This window comes from Euleptes europaea, chromosome 14 (genome assembly GCF_029931775.1).
Source record: "Euleptes europaea isolate rEulEur1 chromosome 14, rEulEur1.hap1, whole genome shotgun sequence".
In the NCBI taxonomy this organism is placed as follows: domain Eukaryota; kingdom Metazoa; phylum Chordata; class Lepidosauria; order Squamata; family Sphaerodactylidae; genus Euleptes; species Euleptes europaea.
In genome coordinates, this window is record NC_079325.1 from 29,150,249 (window position 1) to 29,172,706 (window position 22,458).

The 22,458-nt window shown below is 46.3% G+C and overlaps 1 protein-coding gene across 1 annotated transcript in view; it reads right to left on the bottom strand.

Annotated features, from left to right (window-relative positions):
• Positions 1-14,514: 14,514 nt before the first annotated feature.
• The window catches only part of KAT6A (lysine acetyltransferase 6A), a 58,903-nt gene continuing 50,959 nt past the window's right edge, over positions 14,515-22,458 (bottom strand). Inside the window, exons 15-17 of the mRNA XM_056859976.1 lie at positions 21,180-21,902; positions 20,386-20,686; positions 14,515-17,464 (exon numbers count right to left, since the gene is read on the bottom strand). Of these exons, the coding sequence (XP_056715954.1) occupies positions 14,856-17,464; positions 20,386-20,686; positions 21,180-21,902 (3,633 nt within the window). The 3' untranslated portion in view covers positions 14,515-14,855. The remainder of the gene's footprint in view (positions 17,465-20,385; positions 20,687-21,179; positions 21,903-22,458) is intronic.

The window sequence follows — 22,458 nt, forward strand, 5'->3', positions numbered from 1 at the left end:
AATTGGTGTTTAATATCTTGCTATAGCATTAACCTACAGTGATATGTCAGTTACTAATTCAAAACTATATTATTTATTTATTTTATTAGATTTATAGCCCGCCCTCTCCGACAGAAGCCGGGCTCATGTGTATTACATTTGCTGCAGTTTCAATTAACTGCAGTTTTCAATTAAGCTTATGGCACCCTTCACTTTTCCTTCCAAAAAAGGGTTTTTGCTTTAGAGTGTAAAAGAGCAGGACTTATTCACCCTCAGGAGACCCTGCTTCCTGTGTTTCTGAGCATGCTTCCCATGGGAAGGATGCAAGCTTCGTAGCAGTGAGTCATGCAGAGATGCAACAGGCCACCTCCACTGAAGATGGGTAATTCTCATGAATTTTTACATAGTCAAAGTATCAAAGAAATGCCTGGCTACCAATCTTTGCTTCCTGCTTGCCATGAAGGTCATTGGGTAACCTTGGGCCTGTCACATTCTCTCAGCCTAACCTATCTCACAGGGCTGTTGTGGAGATAAAATGGAGGAGGGGAGAATCATGCATGCAACCCTGAGCACCTTGGGGGAAAGGCAGGATAAGAATATAAAAGATAATTCTCTCCATCACACCTCTGTATTTGGCATGACTGAATGATGCCTGGTGCGGTAGGATTACTTGCTTGCTGACCCATAGAAGCTGAATGGAAAGAGGGAAAGTCAGACCAGTGAATCATACAGAGATGCAGACTCGCAGGAGCCATTCATTATTTGGTTACTGTCTTTCTTGTGGCATGCCAGCAGTTTTCTTGCAGAACACAAGTGTGCACCAACCCATAGCCTGAGGATGTCTCGGTTGGGACAGAGTAATATATCATGGATGTGGGGGCTTATGTTTCCACAATGATCACTGTGCACTTCGAGCCAAACAGAGATGAAAGCATCACGTATATTTGTGGAAAACTAAATGTTCTCCAAGCCCAAACTGTCATCTAAACCTTCTTTGCTGGCTCTGTGCCAACACACCATGAAATTCAAGAAGAAACTTGTTGGCTACACTTTAAGTCAGGTTCTCGTGCTCCAAAGCAACGAACCCTTCCCAAAAGGTTGTGTTTCCAAACAAAGTGAAATTAAGCCTCCAGTCAGCTTTGACATCAGACCTGCTTTTAAATTGTTTAATCTGTGAAATTAATTGTGGAAAAATAAAATCATTACATGAAAAAGAGGTTTTTACCTAGCAGGTTTGTCCTTGTCTCTCTCCCCCCCACCCCCATCTTCCTGAAGCACTCTGGTGATTAAGGGATGTACTCGTGTCTGCTTCTGATGGGGCCAACCCAGGACATTTCCCTGCCCTACACTGCTGCACCCCAGGTATTTATGTTAGAAAACCAGGTAACTGCAATGACAAAGCTTTCTTTCCTGCAGACCTGACCACACCAATCCATTCTTCTCTAATATTAAGGCTAGACTATTGAAGCACACTCTATGTGGGGCTGCCCTTGAAGGCTTTCCATGGGTAGGGTGGCTTACCTATTGGTGAAAGCTCACAGGTGGGAGCATATTATGCTAGCCTTGTAGCAGCAACATTGGCTGCCAAAATACTTCAGGTCCAATTTAAGGTGCTGGTTTTGACCTTTAAAGTCTGGGGCCACTTCATCCAAGCCCGCTTTCCTGTTATGATCCTGTTCACAGCCTTGGATCTCCCCAGAACCTCCTCCTGGTTTCTCACTTTGAACTGCCCAGCTGGCCACAGCACTGGCCCACCGTTTTTTAGTGGTGGCTCCAGTATTATAGGATGCCCTCCCTGAGGAGGGGCAGAAGGCTTCTACGCTGTCCTCCTTTGGTAAGAAACGTAAAGCCATTCTTTTTAAGTAGGCATTGGGCAGTTAATTCTAGAAGGAATTTATTATTTGGAGGGAAAGTTGTATCACTGTTTTTTTGTTCCTTTCCTTTTTCTGATTTTTGTGTTTTGTTTTTGTGGTCTGCAGGCCTGGTTTTCTGTAAGTTGCCTTTGGCCACTGTGGTTACCAAGAGAAGCAGCATATCAGTATTTTAATAAACAAACACAATCGAGCCCAGTAGCACCTTAGAGATCAACAAGATTTTGGGGGAATAAGCTTCCGAGAGTCAAAACTCCCATCACCAGATATTTTAACTCCCAAAAGCTTATACCCCAAAATCTTGTTGTTCTCTAGGGTGCTCCTGGACCCGAATCTAGCTGTTCTGCAGACGACCAACATGCCTACCCTATGTAACTTTCTTAATAAATACAGATAAATTAAGAACATAAGAGCCTTCCTGGATCAGGCCAGTGTAGGGATGCCAGGTTTCTCTTCGCCACCAGCAGGAGGTTTTGGGGGCGGAGCCTGAGGAGGCTGGGGTTTGGGGAGGGGAGGGACTTCAGTGTGGTGTAGTGGTTAAGAGCGGTGGCTTGGAGCGGTGGACTCTGATCTGGAGAACCGGGTTTGACTCCCCACTCCTCCACATGAGCGGCGGAGGCTAATCTGGTGAACTGGGTTTGTTTCCCCATTCCTACACACGAAGCCAGCTGGGTGACCTTGGGCTAGTCACAGTTCTCTTAGAGTTCTCTCGGCCCCACCTACCTCACAGGGTGTCTGTTGTGGGGAGGGGAAGGTGATTGTAAGCCGGTTTGAGTCTCCCTTAAGTGGTAGAGAAAGTCAGCATATAAAAGCCAACTCTTCTTCTTCAATGCCACAGAGTCCAATGGCCAAAGCAGCCATTTTCTCCAGGTGATTTGATCTCTATCAGCTGGAGATCAGTTGTAATAACAGGAGATCTCCAGCTGTTTCCTGGAAGTTGGCAACCCTATCTGCACAAGATTTAGAAATTGGGGGAGGTGGTTTACAAACTGTGCCTAGAATACCATTGCGGAGGTGGCAGATTCCCTTTTTTATTTCATTTGTGTATAATTTGTTGGCAAGGGAAGCTGGTCCCCTAACCCCAGAGCAACTGGGACCAGGCCTGGTAGCAGAGCAAAGCTTCTCTCACTGGCCACTGCTCCATCTACAAATATCTCCACCTGGGAAGAATGGTTTCCTACCTGCTTAGCACAACCACCTTTAAAAACTATTATTTAAAAAAAAAACTTGCTGTTTCTTTGTTTTGTTTCTGTTTTGATTTCGTTTCTTTAAAAACATTTGAAACTGTAGGCTGACTCTGATGTTCTAGGATGCAAGCCAAAGAAGAGAGCTGTTTAGCAACTGCTCACATTTATGAAAACCTTACCTAATGTTATTGTAATTCATTACCATGTTAAATGTTAATGTCATTCTTGACAAAGCCAGTTAAGTAATTTACTTTTCTAATTAAATTGCAAACCTGTGGGTGATTAACATGTCTTTTTATTTTCATTGTCGTTCTCATCAAGTAAATGGTTTTTAAAATATATATTTGATCAACAGTTGACAATATTTGACTGGTCAACTGAACTTACATTTTTCCTCTTGGGTGTATGCTGGTGCTGGACAGACTCTGGTCTAATGCATACAGTCAGCCAGAAAGAGAGGTCCATGGCTAGCATGTACATTTGGCTCAGCTGATGGCTCTACTCCCCTCTGCTTTTCTAAAAATGAGCACAGAGCTCATCCCTGAGCCCTGCAGTGGCCGGGGACAACGTGGTTGTGGTACTGTCACTGCGCCTCCAAGGAGGTTTCGTGGCCACTGCAGGATCAAAAAGGGGCATTTTTAAAATAAAAAAATTTAAAGGGGGGAAAAAGGCCCATAGAGAAAAGCGATGCTGTGCCAACAAAACCTGGTGCAGCACCGCTGAGGCATAAAGGGGCATTCCTGGCTTGAAAGGTAGGGTTGCCAACTGCCAGGTAGCAGCAGGAGATCTGCTAATTCAACTGATCTCCAGCCAATAGAGATCAGATCACCTGGAGAAAAATGGCCGCTTTGGCAATTGAACTCTATGGCATTGAAGTCCCTCCCCTCCCCAAACCCTGCCCTCTTCAGGCTCTGCCCCCAAAATCTCCCGCTGGTTGAGAAGAGGGACCTGGCAACCCTACTGAAAGGGGTTAAGAGGCTGCCTACGCAAGAGGGAGCCAGCATGGTGTAGTGGTTAGGAGTGGTGGTTTGGAGCGGTGGAGTCTGATCTGGAGAACTGTGTTTGATTCCCACTCCTCCACATGAGCGGCAGAGGCTAATCTGGTAAAGAACTGGATTTGTTTCCCCACTTCTACACATGAAGCCAGCTGGGTGATCTTGGGCAAGTTACAGCTCTGTTAGAGCTCTCTCAGCCCCACCTACCTCACAGGGTGTCTGTTGTGGGGAGGGGAGGGGAAGGGAATGTGATTGTAAGCCGGTTTGAGTCTCCCTTAAGTGGTAAAGAAAGTAGGCATATAAACACCAACTCCTCCTCCTCTTCTTCTTTTTGCAGCCCTGCCCTCCGGAATGCCCCCCAGCATGCCAGCGCGAGCACTTGCACCAGCAGGATGCCAGCGGGAGGCCGAGCTGGCATCCAAGGGACGCACTGTCATGGCAGTCCTGGGGGGCCAGTGCAAGTGGCACTACGCCAACATCTGTGCCAGTTTGCACGGCACAAGTAACATGGGCACCGGCATAGGGGCTGGTTGCCTCTTAAGCCCGTTCGGCCCCCGGGCTCAGGAATGGCCTGACAAAGTTCCCCAAAAAGCAAGGGAGAAAAGAAGGGAGAGCAGTGGAAAAGGAACTTGCTTGCAAACAAGAGACAGCTAGCCCATGAAGGGAGTTCAAACTCTGGCCTGCCAGGGCAGGGCCTTCTCAACAGTGTTGTTAAAAAAAAACCTCTCCAGTCAAATCTGCCAACATTTGCCTTGCAGGCACATGGGAAGGAGGAGGAGAAAGCTTTCATGTACCCTCAGATTTTTAGGATGTGCTTAACGGTGCTATCCTAAGCAGAGTTACAGCCTTCTATGTTCACTGAAGTCAATGGACTTAGTGGGGAATAAGTCTCTTTAGAATTGCCCTGTTAATTTTCTGTTTGCTGTTATCAAGTTAATCGTTGTTTGATTGTATAATACAATTTAATGTTGTGGGATCGAGTCCAGATTTTTGCTATTGGCTTGAACTGTTTTATATTTGTTTGGAAGCGTCTTTGTGCTTTTGGAAAACCTGCACATTCAGATTTCCAAATTCATGGATCATGAGTCATGTTCCATGCGTGGAAGACTAGCAGCCCTGAGTAACAATTTACAGGCTAGGTAGAATGTATTATCACCTGTTTCAGTCGTTATGAACTGTCACTGTGCTTGCCTTGTATATTTTGGGGTTTTGCACCGAAATGTCACCAACTACACCTCTTGCATTGAGCAGTCGATGGATATAAATAAAACTAGCCTCTAGCTGATGAAAACTCACATTTAGAAGAAGAGTTGGTTTTTATTTGCCAACTTTCTCTACCCCTTAAGGAAGAATCAAACTGGCTTAACAATCACCTTCCCTTCCCCTCCCCACAAAGACACCCTGTGAGGTAGGTGAGGCTGAGAGAGTGTGACTTGCCCAAGGTCATCCAGCTGGCTTCATGTGTAGGAGTACGGAAACCAACCTGATTCACCAGATTAGCCTCTGTCGCTCATGTGGAGGAGTGGGGAATCAAACCTGGTTCTCCAGATTAGAGTCCACTGCTCCAAACCACCACTCTTAACCACACCACCATGCTGGCTCACATTTACCTTCAAGGTGCCACAAGGTGTGTTAACTTTACTACACATATTATTACTAGTGGATGCTGCAGCCCTAGCAGTCTTCTGCTTCACCAAGGGCCAGTCCTCCCACGTATATGGATGGGTCATTGCCCATAATCTAGAACAACAATGACTCGCTTGTGTGAATGGCATGACACAGATGAATGACGAGTGATACAAATGCCCTACTGCCTGACTGTGACCGTTTTTAAAAAGACATCTGATATGGAGAATTACACAACTTTAAGGCTGACAATGAAGAATTTGAAATTCTTAAACATTTTCTGTTTCTTGGTTCCATCATCAACCCAAAGGGAGACTGCAACCAAGAAATCAGAGGGAGACTGAGACTGGGAAGGGCAGCTATGAAGGAGTTAGAAAAGATTCTGAAGTGAAAGGATCTGTTGCCGGCAACCAAGATCAAGGTAGTTCATACCATAGTATTGCCCATTACTATGTAAGGGTGTGACAGTTGGACAATGAAGAAAGCTGAGAGGAAGAAAGTTAATTCATTTGAAATGTGGTATCGGAGGAGAGTTTTACGGATACTGTGGACCGCCAAAAAGATAAATAAGTGGGTTCGAGATCAAATCAAAACTCTCCCTGGAAACTAAAATGACTCAATTAGGGCTATCATACTTTGGTCACATTATGAGAAGACAAGAGTCACTGGAATGGACAATAATGCTAGGAAAAGTTGAAGGCAGCAGGAAAAGAGGAAAACTCAACATGAGATGGATTGACTGCATAAAGGAAGCCATGGAACTCAGTTTGCAAGACCTGAGCAAGGCTGTTCATAGTAGGATTAAAAAAAAAGATAACGGTAAAAGTCCCCTATGCAAGCACCAGGTCATTCCTGACCCATGGGGTGACATCACATCCTGACATATCCTAGGCAGACTTTGTTTACGGGGTGGTTTGCCAGTGCCTTCCCCAGTCATTTTCCCTTTACCCCCAGCAAGCTGGGTACTCATTTTACCGACCTCGGAAGGATGGAAGGTGGAGTCAACCTTGAGCCGGCTACATAAAACCAACTTCCGTTGGGATTGAACTCAGGTCATGAGCAGAGCTTGGACTGCAGTACTGCAGCTTACCACTGCACCACAGGGCAGGATATTTAGGAGGTCATTAATTCATAGGGTTGCCATAAGTCAAAAGTGATTTGATGGCACTTAACACACATGATTTTTAAAACTTAGAAGAATTAAATAATGTTAATTGTGCCTGTTAAGAAACTTTGGTTTAAATATTAGAAAAATCCAGTTACACCTTTATGTCTAATTTTTAAATAACAGAGCACCAGTTTTTGCAGGCAGTTACATCAGATATTTAGGTCGATGTATTGAGCATGAGGTGGCAGAACAGGAATTTCTTCAGAAATTTGATTGCATCAATCAAGGCCTAAATATGGACTATGGTTTCTTCTCATACTACAAGAGCTGAGAGGAAGATGGTGGTTGCACCCTTGAATTCCCCACCATAAGCTTTTTTGATGAGTGCCCCTTTCAGAATTCTTGCATGAATATTCCACCAACTGAATTCCCCAGTCAACAAGCTCCCTGGCATCTGATGAAGTAAGTAATACAAGGCTCGTTCTCTATAAATAAACCAAGCAAATATAGAGTCATCAACTGATAAATCTTCAAACTGGGCATGTTATGCATGCAGTTACAATGCAGAATTGCTGGCAAGGTATAGGGGTGACATCCCAAACCAAGCAAGGTTCGTTCGTGCTGGGCATGGACCTAGATAATCACTGGGCTCACTCATTTGCCATGTCCTCCTCCCATTTACAGGCCACACCCAGAATTAAGGAGAAAATCTTAAACTAACGTCCATTATATGTGACATCTGCATGGAATTGTGCTGAATGGAACATTATTTCCTCCCCACCTCCAATGCAGCATTTTTCTCCATCGGAATGAATGGGGCAGCCACATACTTAGGAGGTAAAAGTGGACACTGGGACCTCAATGGGCATGATTTTCTGTTCTTTGCCCTTGATGACCCTGTAAACAGGAAGGGCAACACTTTCAGCATGGTCCTACCCGAGGTTCTGTCGCTTGATCACTCTACAGAGTAACGGAGTGTTGAGCCAGCGAGATGAACTTGTACCAACGGCGGAAAATGCTATACTGATTAAGAGAGAGCCATTGCTGAGATTTTACCTCCCCCTAGTGCTTGAAAAGGTATTCTGCAGCACACATATCTATCCCAGACCTCAGAAAACGCAGAGGGGTAGCTGTGTTTATCTACTGCGATTAAGACAGCAGAGTCTTGTGGCCTCCTTCAGTACCAAAGATCAAGGATACTTAGTGGCTCAGGAACACTTCTGAGTGCTGCTCCTCAATGTGGCATCTGCCCCATGTTTCAGGAAAGCAGGCAAAGCTATTGCCTGGGCGGTGTTTTATTTATTTATTTATACCCCTCCTTTCTCCCCAGCTTGCTGGGGGTAAAGGGAAGATGACTGGGGAAGGCACTGGCAAACCACCCCATAAAACAAAGTCTGCCTAGTAAACGTCGGGATGTGACGTCACCCCATGAGTCAGGAATGACCCGGTGCTTGCACAGGGAGGGAACCTTTACCTTCTTTCTCCCCAGTGGGGACCCAAAGCAGTTTACATCATTCTCCTCTCCTCCATTTTATCCTCACAACTGTGGGGTAGGTTAGGCCAAGAGTGTGTGATCGGCCCAAGACCACACAGTGAACTTCTTCCATGGCACAAGCAGGGATTTGAACATGGGTCTCCCAGATCCTAGCCCAGCACTCTTAACCACTGGTTGGCAGGTGGTTCTCACCTTGAAGTAGCCACTACCTGAGGAATGGATAAGCTGCAAGCTTCATGAGGTGCAGGCCTCATGTCAGAGATGGAAGTAAATGTGGTTCTTTTGGTCAATAGTAACTGTGAATGCGGCTGTCCACAAGCCATCGACTGTGGCAGTTTTCCTGTACCCAGACTTTGCCACTTTCTTAGCAAGAGGTTACCCCCTACCTCTTGCTCTGTTGATACACCTAGACATACAGGATCCAGAGGGGAGAGCTGATCCTCAATCCCCAGGAACAGGATTTCTGGGGGCACCCAAGAAAATCTTCCTCCCCAGCTGGAAGCAGCCAGGTGTCTTCTACCCACCCACGGTGCCCCAATCTGAGGCTGAATCCCTGGACCGTCCTTTCTTGCAACGGCATCAGCCGTATTCCTGGCTCTTGTCAGCCAAGCCCCTGCTGCTCTGTATTGCTTCACTGCAGCACTCTGGGCTGACTGCAATCGGGCACTGCAGCTGTTGCGCTACCGTGCACGCACCAAATGACAGAAGGCCTCGTGTAGCAGTTATTTAGAATACCTGCCACATTAGCCTGCTGGGTCCGTTTCAGATGCAAGCTCTTTCAGCGGAGATCAAACGAATAGACCCAGCTACTGTGCTGCCAGAGGGGAGTGTAACAACCCCCATCTCCAAGGCCAGCAACGCAGACTTTCAGCAGCCCCTTCCCCAAGACGAAATCTCACCAGTAGCCAAAAATACCTCGGCCACCGAAGAAGCGAAGCTCTCAGTGAAGCACCCAAACTCAGAAACCTGGCCTGCACGGATCAAAATCCCTTCCCTGCAAACATGTGGTTGGACCCCCACCTGTAGAACCCCACTGAAAAAGAAGAGGTCCAAGAAACCGCGGTACACTGCTGGACAAAGGGAGCACCCAAAAAAAGTTAACGCCCCAAGAATCATCTTGCTGGATCAGACCCAAAGATCATCTTGTTGGATCAGACCCAAAGATCCAACAAGACCAGCTTTACTGCCAACAGCTATTACAAGAAAGCTCACACACAGGGCATGATGGGAAAACCCATCCACCCCTTTGTTTGGTCTCAGCATCTGATCAGTCTTCTGCTCCTGAACATGGAGGCATTTATCATTTGTGGCTCCTTACAACCCTGCCTAGAAAGCAATGGGGCAGCTCTACGTTTCATTCAGAATGGTGTTTTCAAATTGTCTGGTTGAGAAATCTCAGCACAGAGGGATAATTTACACTGGTTATCTTTTTCTGTTGCCCTTTAGTAAACATAGTCTGCCTTAGTAAATGTCTTGATGTGAACGTCGCCCCATGGGTCAGTAATGACCCGGTGCTTGCACAAGGGACTTACCTTTACCTTTTTTTAGTTGAACTAAATGCCACCCTTGCTTCTAAGAAGAGCTGTTTAAGATTAAACTACCCTTGGAAAGAGATTGCACCAGATGTTTGCAAGACTGAAACCATGTCAGCAAGAGTCTGGATTCATAACAGGTACACCTCAGAGAGTTCTCATGCAGGCTCAGATATACAAGAATTCCTCTGCAGAGACTGTAGAAGATACTCAGAACAAGGAGGGACAACCAAGAGGCCGTCCAAGAGGGCAGTATGCTTTGTGCACCCCCATTCAGTAGCCATCATTGCGACTGGTTCTGAATGAATGTATTTATTTTTACAGCATTAGCCAGACCAATGCGCCTGGTTCTGCATTCACCACCCCTCCATCCAAATGCTGGTCCCCACATGACTATTCATCATGCAGTGGCTGCAGTATAAGAGTTACTTGCATGTGTGAATGACCTGAGTTCAAACACCTGACAGAACTAATACAAGGCTTTTCGGGGGCGCCCGTTTACACCTTTCAGAGCCATGAAACAAGGAGCGAGAAATTAAGTGATGTTCATGGTAAATGAGAACCAGCTATGTGTCTTTATTAGATCTGCAGTTACACAAACCAGAGCAGGCACACCAGGATACATTTAGTCCGTTTGGTTAGTGGCAAATGCTGGTTTGTCTACCCAGGATGCCCTGGCAAAGCCTTCCATAGCTGGTAGTGTTAAAAAACAACAACCTCATCTCTCATTAAGGACTGCTTGGAAAAGCAAACTTGGTGATTCAAATAAGAAGGATCATACCTATATCATGTGCAAGAGCACAACCAACATGAAGTATGATATTGGGACCAAAAATGCAGCATCTTCAGAATCTCCAACAGGATTCCTGTCCTCGTGCTGATGGGGATATGCTTAGAAGTGTGCAGGATGATGGCTGGAATCTTAGATACCAGGAGCACTAAGCGGAGGTTTCAGAGGCCTCCCCCACTCCCAGTAAATCATGCCGCACACGTTTGCATAGTTTGTACTGAATGCATAGTTCAGTTTATTAGAGAAGAGCTTTCAGTACCTTAACAGAAAAAACTCGAGGGTCTGCAATTAGAGCTCCGGTACAAGCCGGTGTGATGTACCAGTTAAGAGTGAGACTAGGATCTAGGAGACCCGGGATCAAATCTCCATACTTCTCTGAAACTTATTGGTGACATCAGCCTAACCTAACTCACGTGGCTGTTGTGAGGATAAAATCAGGAAGGGAGACCCTTGGAGAAAGGGTGGAATAAAAATGTACTTAATGAAAAAGTGAAGATTTTTTTTTAAGAGCTACCAGTAGTCATTTCAGAACATGCATATACCAACATTAAGTTTGCTTTTTCTATTCCTGTGGCTTGTCACAGGGAAGAAGAGCTGGTTTTTATATGCCAACTTTCTCTACCACTTAAGGGAAGAATCAAACTGGCTTACAATCACTTCCCTTCCCCTCCCCACAACAGACACCCTGTGAGGTAGGTGGGGTTGAGTATGTGTAACTAGCCCAAGGTCACCCAGCTGGCTTCATGTGTAGGAGGAAACAAATCCAGTTCACCAGATTAGCGTCCGCCACTCATGTGGAGGAGTGGGGAATCAAATGCGGTCCTCCAGATCAGAGTCCACTGCTCCAAACCACTACACCATGCTGGAACTTCCACTATCCACACTCAAAGTACTGTTTTCCCTGTACCTTTCAAGGCAGCTGAGAATGAGTGAGGTAGTTGTCCGTTGGACCCCATTCCTTGCACCATTTATCAAGTTCGTACCATTGGCTTACCAGCCCAGCCTTTTGAGAGAACATCATACCATGATAATTGTGGTGATGGAGATTAACATTTAGGTATGGGTTGGGGCAAGGCACTAGGCACAGGCCCAACTCAGCTAGATTTGCTCTGATCTTCGCAAACTCCTCATTTCAGTGCACCAGGCAAGATACATGCCAGGAGAGGCTCAAAGCACCCAACCCTGTCCCACAACATGCCTTCATCAAGGTTTCGACTTGTCAACCTAAAGGTCTGATGTAACTCCCAACACTTTTTTGCTTGGAATCTTAAATCACATCTAGATTTTTAAGGATCCAGGTTCAGCAACAGAAGGGAAAACTTACATTGGCAACTTATCATTTAGGATAAAGCATAGCTGAATCACACAGCAGATAAAGGAATCCCATCTTCAAGCACAGACAATGAATGCCTGCCCAGATTTTTACAAGGGCTTGTTCTGAGGGGCTCAATTTAACCCTCAGCTTTTTATTTTCATCTACTTACCCCTACCATGGGACAACACCTATGCAAAGGACTCTCCACCCACCTTTCCCGTGTGAACAGCAACAGTCAAGGTTCTCCTACTGCATCCCTCTATGGCTCGCATCTTAGAACAAGCCACAGTATAAAAAGAGGGCTCGACCAAAACCCGTGTCACTGTTCCCTGAGAAAAAGAGGGTTCAAGAGCCCTTTGGTCCTACGTGTGCAGAAATGCACTCCTTTTGCTCGCAAGGCAGTTAATGGGAAGATTCACAGGGCCGCTTGCTAGGTCGAGCTTTCCAGTGTTAATAGAGGAAGAAAAATTCCATTCGCAAAACCAGACATCCAAAATGGCTCAACATAATTTATTTTTTTTTATGTTAAAATGTACAGAGTTCTTTTGAAAGTACTTGCTAGAAAGGGGGGAGGGAAAAGTGATATTACATACAGGGAGAGGAAGGGAGGCCGGCCGGCCCAGGAGCGCATGACATGGAGGATCACAAAGGGATTTTCTTTTAAATCATCCAGGCACCCCTTCCCCTTTTTAAGCTTACGAGTCACCAAGGACAAAGTACAAAGAAGTTACAAAACAGGAAAAGCAAATATAAACAGACAGGAATAGACGCGGCTTCATTTTGTACATGCGGCTTTAGAGGCATCTGGAGCTCTAGTCACACACTCTAGAGATCTCTTTAAAGAGAATTTTCATCTTTCTTAAAATAGTCTTTAATATTCTACAACAAAGATAAAAAATTTTAAAGATGGAATGAAATGAAAAAAGCTCTTTTTTTTAAAAGGCATCAAAGTCACTAACAGTGAGTTTTTTTTTAAATTTCTTTTAGAAGTTTACCCAAGTTTATTTTGCTAAAAATACATTATTATTATTATTATTATTTTCTTAAACAGAAGTGGGGGAAAAATGACAGGTACCAATATTACTGCGTTGGATATTTTTTTTTTTATAATATAGAAAAGAACATTGGTTCTCTACAATAGGTCTACAGTCACAAAGGTTTGTGGGGGGAAAGGGAGCTGCCCGACTGATTTTAAAAAATCGTACAAAAAAACCCAAAAACAAACCAAAAACCAAACAAGGTAACAGCAGACCAAAAAAAAAAAAAAAAGAAGAAGAAGAAGAAGAATTCACGGCCCTCGGTTTCAAAAGCTTTGCCTTCGACACCCCGACAAACCCACCCCCACCCCTGACCCACCTGCAACCAGGAAGCTACGCCAGAGCAGACAAGATTTGGGAAGGAGAGGGCAGCAAAGGGTCGCCTTTGAACACAGAAAAGGTGAGCCTGGAATCATATATATATATACAGGGACTTGGGTCCTACACAGCCTTGTACACATGCTCGAGAACTAAAAGAAAGTGAGGGCTGGAAGTCCTTGGAAGTCTGCCTTTTCATACTCAACAGTATAAGAGGAAGTCCGTTTTAGTGCAGCTGACACCCCTGCCCCCACCCCCAACTGCCTTTCAGGTTTCTTTGAAAAAAAATTCTTTACACATCTAAGTCAATCTAAGTGCATTTGTAAGCTCTACAGGAATATACAGAGAGAACTTTACAATAGAAGGATAAGCTACGATTCCCCCCTCCTCGTGGCCGATGGCGTGCCCCACTGGCCCGGCAACCCTTCGGTAGTGACAGGATGGAGTGGCCTGCGCTGGCTGGACTTGTCCTGCCTCAGTCTGTCTCCCTGATGTTCATTCCCCCCCGCCCCACCCTTATACACACAGATGAGAACACTGCAACGAATGAACATACAAGGTTCTGGGACACACAGCGTGCCCTTCTTGCCTGGGAAGGGGGGCAGGGCGGGCAAAACAAGCCCAGATGTTTCTCCCTACGTGCTAGTCACAGGCCAGCGAGAACGTCTGTTTCAATGTACATCTCACCTTCTGAGGGTGCACTGCCGAAAGTAATGTGGGGGGCCTTTAGATCTGCAGCCCTTAAGCACGGCCACCTTTAATTCCTAATGCTAGATGAGCCCCAACTCTCTCTCCCCCACCCCAACAGGTGCATACAGTTATCCCTTAAGATGCTGCTGCTGTGTCAGACTAACAGAATCTGTCTAGGGTGTGCGAGAAACAGGCACACTTTGAAAAGGGTTATTTTAAAACTGAATTTCAGTTGAGAAAGAGAGAGGGGGGAGAACTGGGGAAGAATAAACCGTCCAGAGTTCCTATTTCTGTGGGAGTGGCAAAAGCGGCTTTGTTAGGATCAGAAAGCTTATTTTTGGGTCTGTGTCCCATCTTCAGCCACCATGTTAGAGCCTCCTGGTTAAGACTGAAGTAGGGAACAGAAAGTAGGAGAGGGAGGAGATGTGACCTTTAGAGATGGGACCATCTTGGGAGCTGTGCACAAGGGGGAGAAAGGATACGGCATCCGAATGCAAGAAGGTGACCGTTTTACACACACTTTGCCTGGATGGTCAGCAAAGTAAATACTCTGTCTGAACTTAGGAAAAGATTTTGTGCACGTTTTTCAATCCCCTCCCTGAAAACAAAAAGAAAAAAAAGAAAAAAAAAAGAAACCACCAAACCCCATTTTAAAAATGGATTTGATCTGTGAAGTGTTTCAGGATTGTGAAGGAAAAACAAAGACCCAAAACAAAAGAACCCCACAAAAACTCAAAAAAGAATAAAGACCAGGCCCCCTACAAAATAAAATAAACTGAAAGGGAACAAAGCCCCCATCTAAGATCTACAGCAATATTTAACTGGAAAAAGGTCCATTGTCTCTGGTTTGTCAGTATAAAAGGTTCCTTTATTTATAGAGATTTCAGTTTTAATATCGCAAGTTTATCTTGCTCATCTCCTCATGTAGGGTCCATTGAGAGACTGCTTGGGCACCCCAGCAGCATTCATGTAGCTGTGATGGGAGGGGCCAGTGTACATCATGTTCCCATGAGGGTTTGGCTGCATAGGCTGCTGGGGATAAGCCTGGCTCCCCATCATTCCCATTTGCATCTGCATAGGATACTGGGCTGTCTGGTTCATGTAAGCTGGGTTGCTATGGTAGCTGCTGTTCATCATGGGCTGGGTCATCCGGTAGCTGTTCATAGCATTCAGGGTGTTCATATTCATGGAGTTGACATTGTATGGGGCGGTCGGCATCAGGTTCACCCCCATGTTCATGCCACGCTGAACAGCTAGTGCTCGGGGACCTGCCTGCATGGCAACTGCGGGAGGGCTGCGGCCATAGAGCTGCTGCTGGTGAGCAGCCGCAGAAGGCAGGGGTGCCGACTTGGAGCGGATGGAAATGTGCCCCTTGACTGGCATCTGCCCCTGGAGCCTCTGGGTGTGGGGGATGCCGATGTTGGCGGTCGACATGTTACACTGGAGAAGGGGCGAGGTGAGGTTCATGGTGGTGGACGCCAGGTTCGGCGGGGGTGTCATGGTGGCTTGTGCTTGGGGCGTCCCGGCCAACGGGTGAGATGGAGCCAACTGAGCCAGCCCTGTGTTGGACAAAGACACGCTGGTTGCATAGGAAGTCACAGCTGTAGAATGGCTGTATGACATGGCATGGGGGTCCATAATGGTGTTGGTCAGCTGCTGCAACTTGGCCAAACTGAAAGTGGCCGATGGCTGAGAGTAGCCGCCGGCACCAAAATCCCCGGGAATCCTCTCGTAGATGCTTATGTTGCTAGTGCTGCTGGATTCGGGGATTTCCATGATCATCGGTGCTGGAGTGAAACTGTTGTTCATGCTACACTGAGACAACGGAGGCTGCTGCTGCTGCTGCTGCGCTGGAGGCGGGGGCTGAGGCTGCTGAGCCGGGGGCTGGGGCTGTGGCGGCTGGGCGGCTGGCTGCTGGTTACTCGGAGGCCTTTCGACCACACAGCTCTGCGGGGACTTGATATTGCAATTTGTGGCGGGCTGGACGCTGCCCTGGGGCATCATACTGCAGCTGTTGCCCATGCTGGCTATTTGCTGAGTGACAACGCAACTGTTCTGGGTGAGGCTGCTGGAGGACGACAGGCCTCCGTAGGAACAACTGCTCTGCGAGGAATTGTTGCCACAGATGCTGCCCCCCATGGTGGAGTCGTAGCTGCTGGGGTTCTCGTAGTTCTCCGTTGTGCTCTCAATGCTGCCCAGGTCACTAAAGCCGCTGTCCACCACCTGTTGAGAGTGGTCCGATACGGAAGGCACGTCCATCATGGGGCTGGTCTCCATGTTCTGCATAGAAGGTGCGGAAAGAGAGCCTTGCTCTGGGCTTATCTGAGTGTAGCTACTCTCCAGAGTGTTCGGCACACTGGGGCTGCTGACAGAGCGCACAGACTGGCTGGGGTGAGACTGGACAGAGGAAATGGGGCTGTTGTGTTCTGAAGCCTGGCAGTCTTCAACCAAGGACATCTGAGGATCCTCTTCGGCTTGCGTGTAACTCTGCAGGTTCTGACAAGCGGCTAAGGTCTCCTCACAGTCCTGGTAGGCCACCTCGTGCTCATTGTTCTCTTCCTCCTGCGTCAAGGACTGCACTGCTTGGACGGTTTCGAGATCCAGTTCACTGTGAGGAATCTGTTCCTCTTCCTTGAGTTCAATCAGTCCCTCTTTAGTGTGCTGCTCTTCCTCTTGATCATCTTCAGAGCCAGGAACAGGCTCTGAGCTCACTGACGTCTCGTGGGATGCCTGCTCTTCCTCGGAATCTGCCTCTGCCTCACTCTTATTCTTGGCATCCTCTTCCCTACTGCCCTGTGTGCTTGTTTCTAAAAAAGGCTCCTGGACATCTGCTTCTTCCTTCAGCCCCTCTTTCATGGCCTGTTCCTCCAGTTCATTCTTCTTGGCGGACTCCATGTGGCCGTCGTCTTCCTCATCGTCTGCATCATGGTCTTCATTCTGGTTTGCCACTGCTGCAACCTCCTCCTCTTCCTCTTCCTGATCACGCTCAGGTTCCTCTGTCTCCTGCTGCTCTTCTTCAGATTGTCGCTGCTCTTCTAGGACTTGTGGTTTCTCTACTTCTTCCTCCATCTCAGGTTCTTTAACTTCTGCTGCTGGGCTGTTGCTGCTATCTATGGGAGAAACCACTCTTGCTTCACTGGCAGGGGCATCTTCTTCCTCCTCTTCTCCCAGCTCCCCTACTTCCACAGACCCACCTTCTTCTTTCCTTTCCTCCAACACAGGCAACAGTTCTTCCTTCTGCTCAACAGGTTCCTCCTCCTGCACTTTGGGTTTGCGCCCCGATTTTGAAATCGCTTCCATGGGATCGGCTGCCTCTTCCGGGGCAGGTGCTAGGACCTTTCCCCTCTTCAGTTTGAAGCCTGGCTTGCGACCAGGCCTTTTCTTCCAGTGGATGGGCTTGCGGCTTTTGCCCTTGGGCCAGCCCTTCTTCTTCTTCATGGGGGTGGAAGTGTCTGGCTGGAGCGCAGAATCCTTCGCCTCACATTTTCTCAACACAGAGACTGGTTTCAAGGTAGGAGAACCTGAAGAGGATGAAAAAGACAGATTCTGGTTGCTGGACTAGCAATGACTAGGGTTGCCAATCAATTAAGGAACTCACAGTTAAGCAAGCATCTTTCTTTTAAGTAGATTTAAATTCAATTTGCATTTTACTAAACCCCTTAAATAGGTGCCTTTCTGAGATGCTTAAAGGTAAATTAAGTTTAATAAGAACGTTTAAGAAAGGGAATGAAAAATACAACAGAGTTACTCCCAGCCATAGGCAAGTTTTTACGCTCGCCAGACTGAATGTCCTTCCAACAGCTAAACTGAGCGGTCAGTTTGATAAAATCCCATTTTCAGATAGGCTATGTGTCTGTGCATCAGGAGCAATTGAGACAACAGATCACCTTCTGCTATTTTGTGATCTATGGGCTACACCCAGGGCCACCTGGATTGCACCCATTTTATCAAGATATCATCTTCCTGTTGACTCTTGGGTGGTCCCATTTCTGTTGGGTGACGCTGACCCAGAAATAACCAAATGTGTCGTGAAATATCTGCTAATAATAGTTTCCTTAAAGGCACGACAAGCTTAAACTATTGTTAACTAGTGATATTATTATTACTGTAGTTACTGTTATGTTTGTAAAGTAACTCAATTTTTGGTTATTGTGATTTTAATTTCAAAGTGATACAAGTATTTTAAGAATTTAAAGTCACTTTTGTTGTACATTTTAATAATTTATAATGTTAAAATTATTTTATCCTATGCACGTTGTGCTCAAGACCTTTTGTCAGATGAGCCTGAAATTAAAGGAAAGGCACAATAGAGTTCGGTAGTTTCAGGCAGGCAGCCATGTTGGCCTGCAATTGGTCTACCAGAACTAGACTATCACAGTACCAAACCAGCTCAAAGTACAACAGTGCCCTTAACACACACACTGAGGCCCAAGGATTAAAATAAACTAGACCTTTTATGCTATTAATCTACCATTTAAAGACTGTGGCCTGTGATTAGAACCCTTTAACTCTGAGGCCTGGGTATCAGAAAACAACACAATAAGCCACGGAAGATATTCCCAGGCACCACATGTGCTTTGTACCACTTTACCAGTACAGGTTTCCTAATCCCCCCCCCCCCGGTTTGGGAATTTGCCCCACATGCTGCAGAACCATACAGTCAGCAGCCATATGGCACTCTTGAACTAAAGCAGGAGAATACTTACAACAGTGGTAAACATCATTTAACTGTGTTCAAAACAAAGAATACTTCAGCATTATAGCCCAGTACCTGATAATTAAATCTTTAGCATGTAGGGGGCTGCCGTAGTTAATAAAACATAACAGTTGTTTAACAGTTTGCTATGAAAACAGTTTAACAGATGCATTCAAAGTAACATCTGGGCTTAGTGGCTGCCATCTTTAGACATTAAATGCAACTTAACTGTCAGAATTAAAGACTAGGCATAAAAGCACTTCAGAGACGGCTGAACAGCTACAGTCCAGCATTCCAGAAGGCTTGGCCTCCCCACAAGCTTCTTACCAGCAGAGGGAGATTCCCTGCCATATTGAACTGGAGCATAATACTCGAAGAAATGCGAAACGTGATTGCCTAATTTTAGTTTTGCAATCACAGAGCTCAGCAAAATTTAAACCAGATTATAATGGGATAAAAAGAAGCGGATACACAGAAGACACGAAAGTAATTTATAATTCCAAATTTTCTTGTGGATATTACTTTCTGCCGTGTACCAGCTGCTTACTTTATGACCCAACATTTTTACCTTGGAAGGTTATAGGGGCCCTTCACATCCAGGCAGTGTTTCTAGATTTGGGAGGAAGATATCGGGCAAATCTACTCTTACGTATCTGTGGCCACCAAGTAAGAATGTGCAACACCCCACTATGTATTCTGCTGCCCCACTGTGTGTCACATGCCTTTTGATTTCTGGCTTAAAGTAATGATTTTAAGAAGCTCAGATGAAATCTTACCTTTTAGCAGACGAAGATAAAATCTTCATGTCTAAAAAGCATTCAATATAGTGGCAGCACATTTTGTTATGAAGATCACTCAGCTGCAGAGATTTTGGTTCATGTATGTCTCTGGCCTAAATCTCCGCAGCTGAGTGATCTTCATAAAAGGACTCTGTCATACTTTTTGCCAGCACACAAAGAGCATGAGAGCTGCCCGTTAAGTCTCAAGACCAGTGTTTCTGGCTGAGTCCCCTCTACCAAACTGCATGGGTTCTTCTAGTCTCAAGGGAGTCAAACTAGCTGCCTGCTCCTGGCCTTACTTTTCCTGGATGTGGCAAATCTGCAGCATCTCTCCTCACCATATGGCCTAGTTCCCTGTTGGCCATAACTCTGATTCTCTAGTCCCAACTCAAGATTCACATGCATATATTTCAGAGGTTGAGTGCACTGCAGAGGAGCCGAGTGGGCCCCGCCAAGAGGGAGAGCAGCTGGCCAAGTCATCCTGCTGCCATCTACAGGTTGAGTGTCCTTTATCCAGGTATCCGATATCCAGAGTGACCCGAAAACCATACCTTTTGAGCCAGTGTGCAGGTGTTACTCACAGGCCCTCAGCAGCTCGCCAGTTTGCTTTCTGATGGTTCAATGTACACAAAGTTTTTTAAAATATTGTTTAAAATTACATTCAGGCTATGTGTATAAAGTGTGTATGAAACATAAATGAATTTCGTGTTTAGACTTGGGTCCCATCCCCAAGATCTCATTATGCAAATGCAAATATTCAAAAATACGCAAAGGTCCAAAATACAGACCACTTCTGGTCCCAAGCAGTGTGGATAAGGGATACTCAACCTGTACTGCATAACCATTTGATGGAAAAGGTCATAACCTGCTCAGACTGGCCAATCCAGTACATTTCAGATGGACGCCAGAGAGGGGGAAACTACTTCTTTTACTAAAGAACTGGGGCACCTTCATTCATTAAACGTACCAGCGGCATCATCTGACTCCTCTGCAGCTTCAACCCCCTTCTTAGAGGAGGGCCTGTGCCTGAAAGAGTCCTGCTGCGAGAGGCGGTGAAGGTATCCTCCAGAAAACAGTTCACTCTCTTCCTCCTCATCCTCTTCGTCCTCCATCTCAAAGGTGGGTTCCAGCTGAGGCATGGGCCTCTCCGTATCAGAGTCCTCAAAAGGCTCATCCAGGACTTCAGTTGTTTCCGAGATGGTTTCAGTCACAACGCTACTGTTGTGATATTTGCGCTTACGGACTCTCCTCTTCCGGGGAATTGGCTTCTGAAAGAGACAGCCAAAACAGAGTAACAACTGAATAAAGAGCAAAAAAGAAAAACGAGAGAAAGACACTGAACCCGGTTCTCTCGAGGTTTATATCCTCTATACATACCATGTAAACAAAACTTGTTATCTAATGCCCTCCTTAAAAAACACACACGCACACACACAAAAGCTTCCAGCCTTCATATGGGCAACACCAGCTACCCGAAAGGGACTGGACATGAAGTGACCAGGAGCCTTAACCAGCTTCATTTCCCTCTTTCCATGGCTGTAGTTTTGATCTGTAAAGCAGAGGCACGGTGGCCCATACAGGTACATCATGGGCAAGAGGGGCTTCCCACATGGACAGTTCAACAGTTCCACTGTGCAATCCCAGGATATAAGAGACTAACAGAGGCCAGGGGTTTTCATAGCAAAGAGCTCCTGAAGCCGTACGATGTCAGGAAAAAAAACTAGCACAGAAGTGTGAAATAATCATGGACGATGGACCCACCTTTCGCTTCAACGTTGGCTTAGTGAGAACTGGCGGAGAATTTGAGCAAGGGCTGACAGGCTCCTCCTCCTCCTCGTCTTCACTACTCTCACTGAAGTGCCTCAGCATTGTCCTGTCACCTTCGCTGTGGCGCCGGGATAACCTTTCACATTCCTCGGAGATCCTGCTTTTCAGGGGCTCGGGGGTCTTCAGCTGCCCCCTCCACAATTCCATGCCTTCGCTGTATCGCCTCTGGGTGACAGAAGACTTCTCGCCTTTGCTGTATTGCCCTTGGGAGACAGCGGATTTTTCCTCATCTTTAGCAAAGTGCCCACGGGGCGCAGGAGACTTCTCATCACATTTGCCGCACTGTCCTTGGGAGGAAGCGTTTTTTTCTTCACTCTCCCCAAATCTCCCCCGAGAGGCGGCAGCTGCTGCTGCAGCAGCAGCCGCGGCTGCCTTTTCCTCACACTCTCCGCACCGACCCCCTCTGGCCATTGCCGACTTCTCCTCCAAAATCAGTTTCGAATCCTTCTTGGTGAAGGACTCCCGAAGCTTTTTCCCCTTCCGACTCCATCGGCCCCTCCGCGATGTCTGGTTATTTGCAGGAAGACCAGCCAGGGGAAGACTTTGCTTGTTTGACCGCACGGAATTTGCCGGAGCGATGACATCTGGCTTTTTTTCACTCTCTAGAGGAAAGTAAGACTCTCTCTCTTTTTTCTCCCAGCAAAGAGGTTTCATCACCTAATGCAAACAAAAATCCAAACATGTACATTCAAAATTTCCCTGAAACTGTAAATTCCAATAGCCATCAAGGATCTAAGGAAGACGGTTTCAGTTTAAACTAGAGGCCTGAAGACAAAGATTCACATGGATCAGTACGTGAACTTGGGCCTCTGTCATCTAAAAGCATGAGAACATGCTGGATCAGACCAAGGTCCATCAAGTCCAGCAGTCTGTTCACACAATAGCCACTAGGAAGCCTGCAAACAAGACAACTGCAGCAACGTTATCCTGCCTGTGATCAAAGCACCTAATATAACAGGCATGCCCCTCTGCAACTCCTGGTTATATTCATTTCTTTTCTTCCCATTCTCATCTTGCTCCTCCTAGACAACTTCCCTCTGGCCTTTCCTCACTCTTCTGGACTACTTCCTCTTCTAATAATCCACTCCTAGGTCCTTTGCTTGCTGCTTTCTCCCTTCCTACGCTTTCAATTCTTCTACTCTCTGTTCTCTAGGCAATTCTCCTGCATTAGCGCTACCTTGGTGGCGATACATGGCTCATTTCCCACATCAGA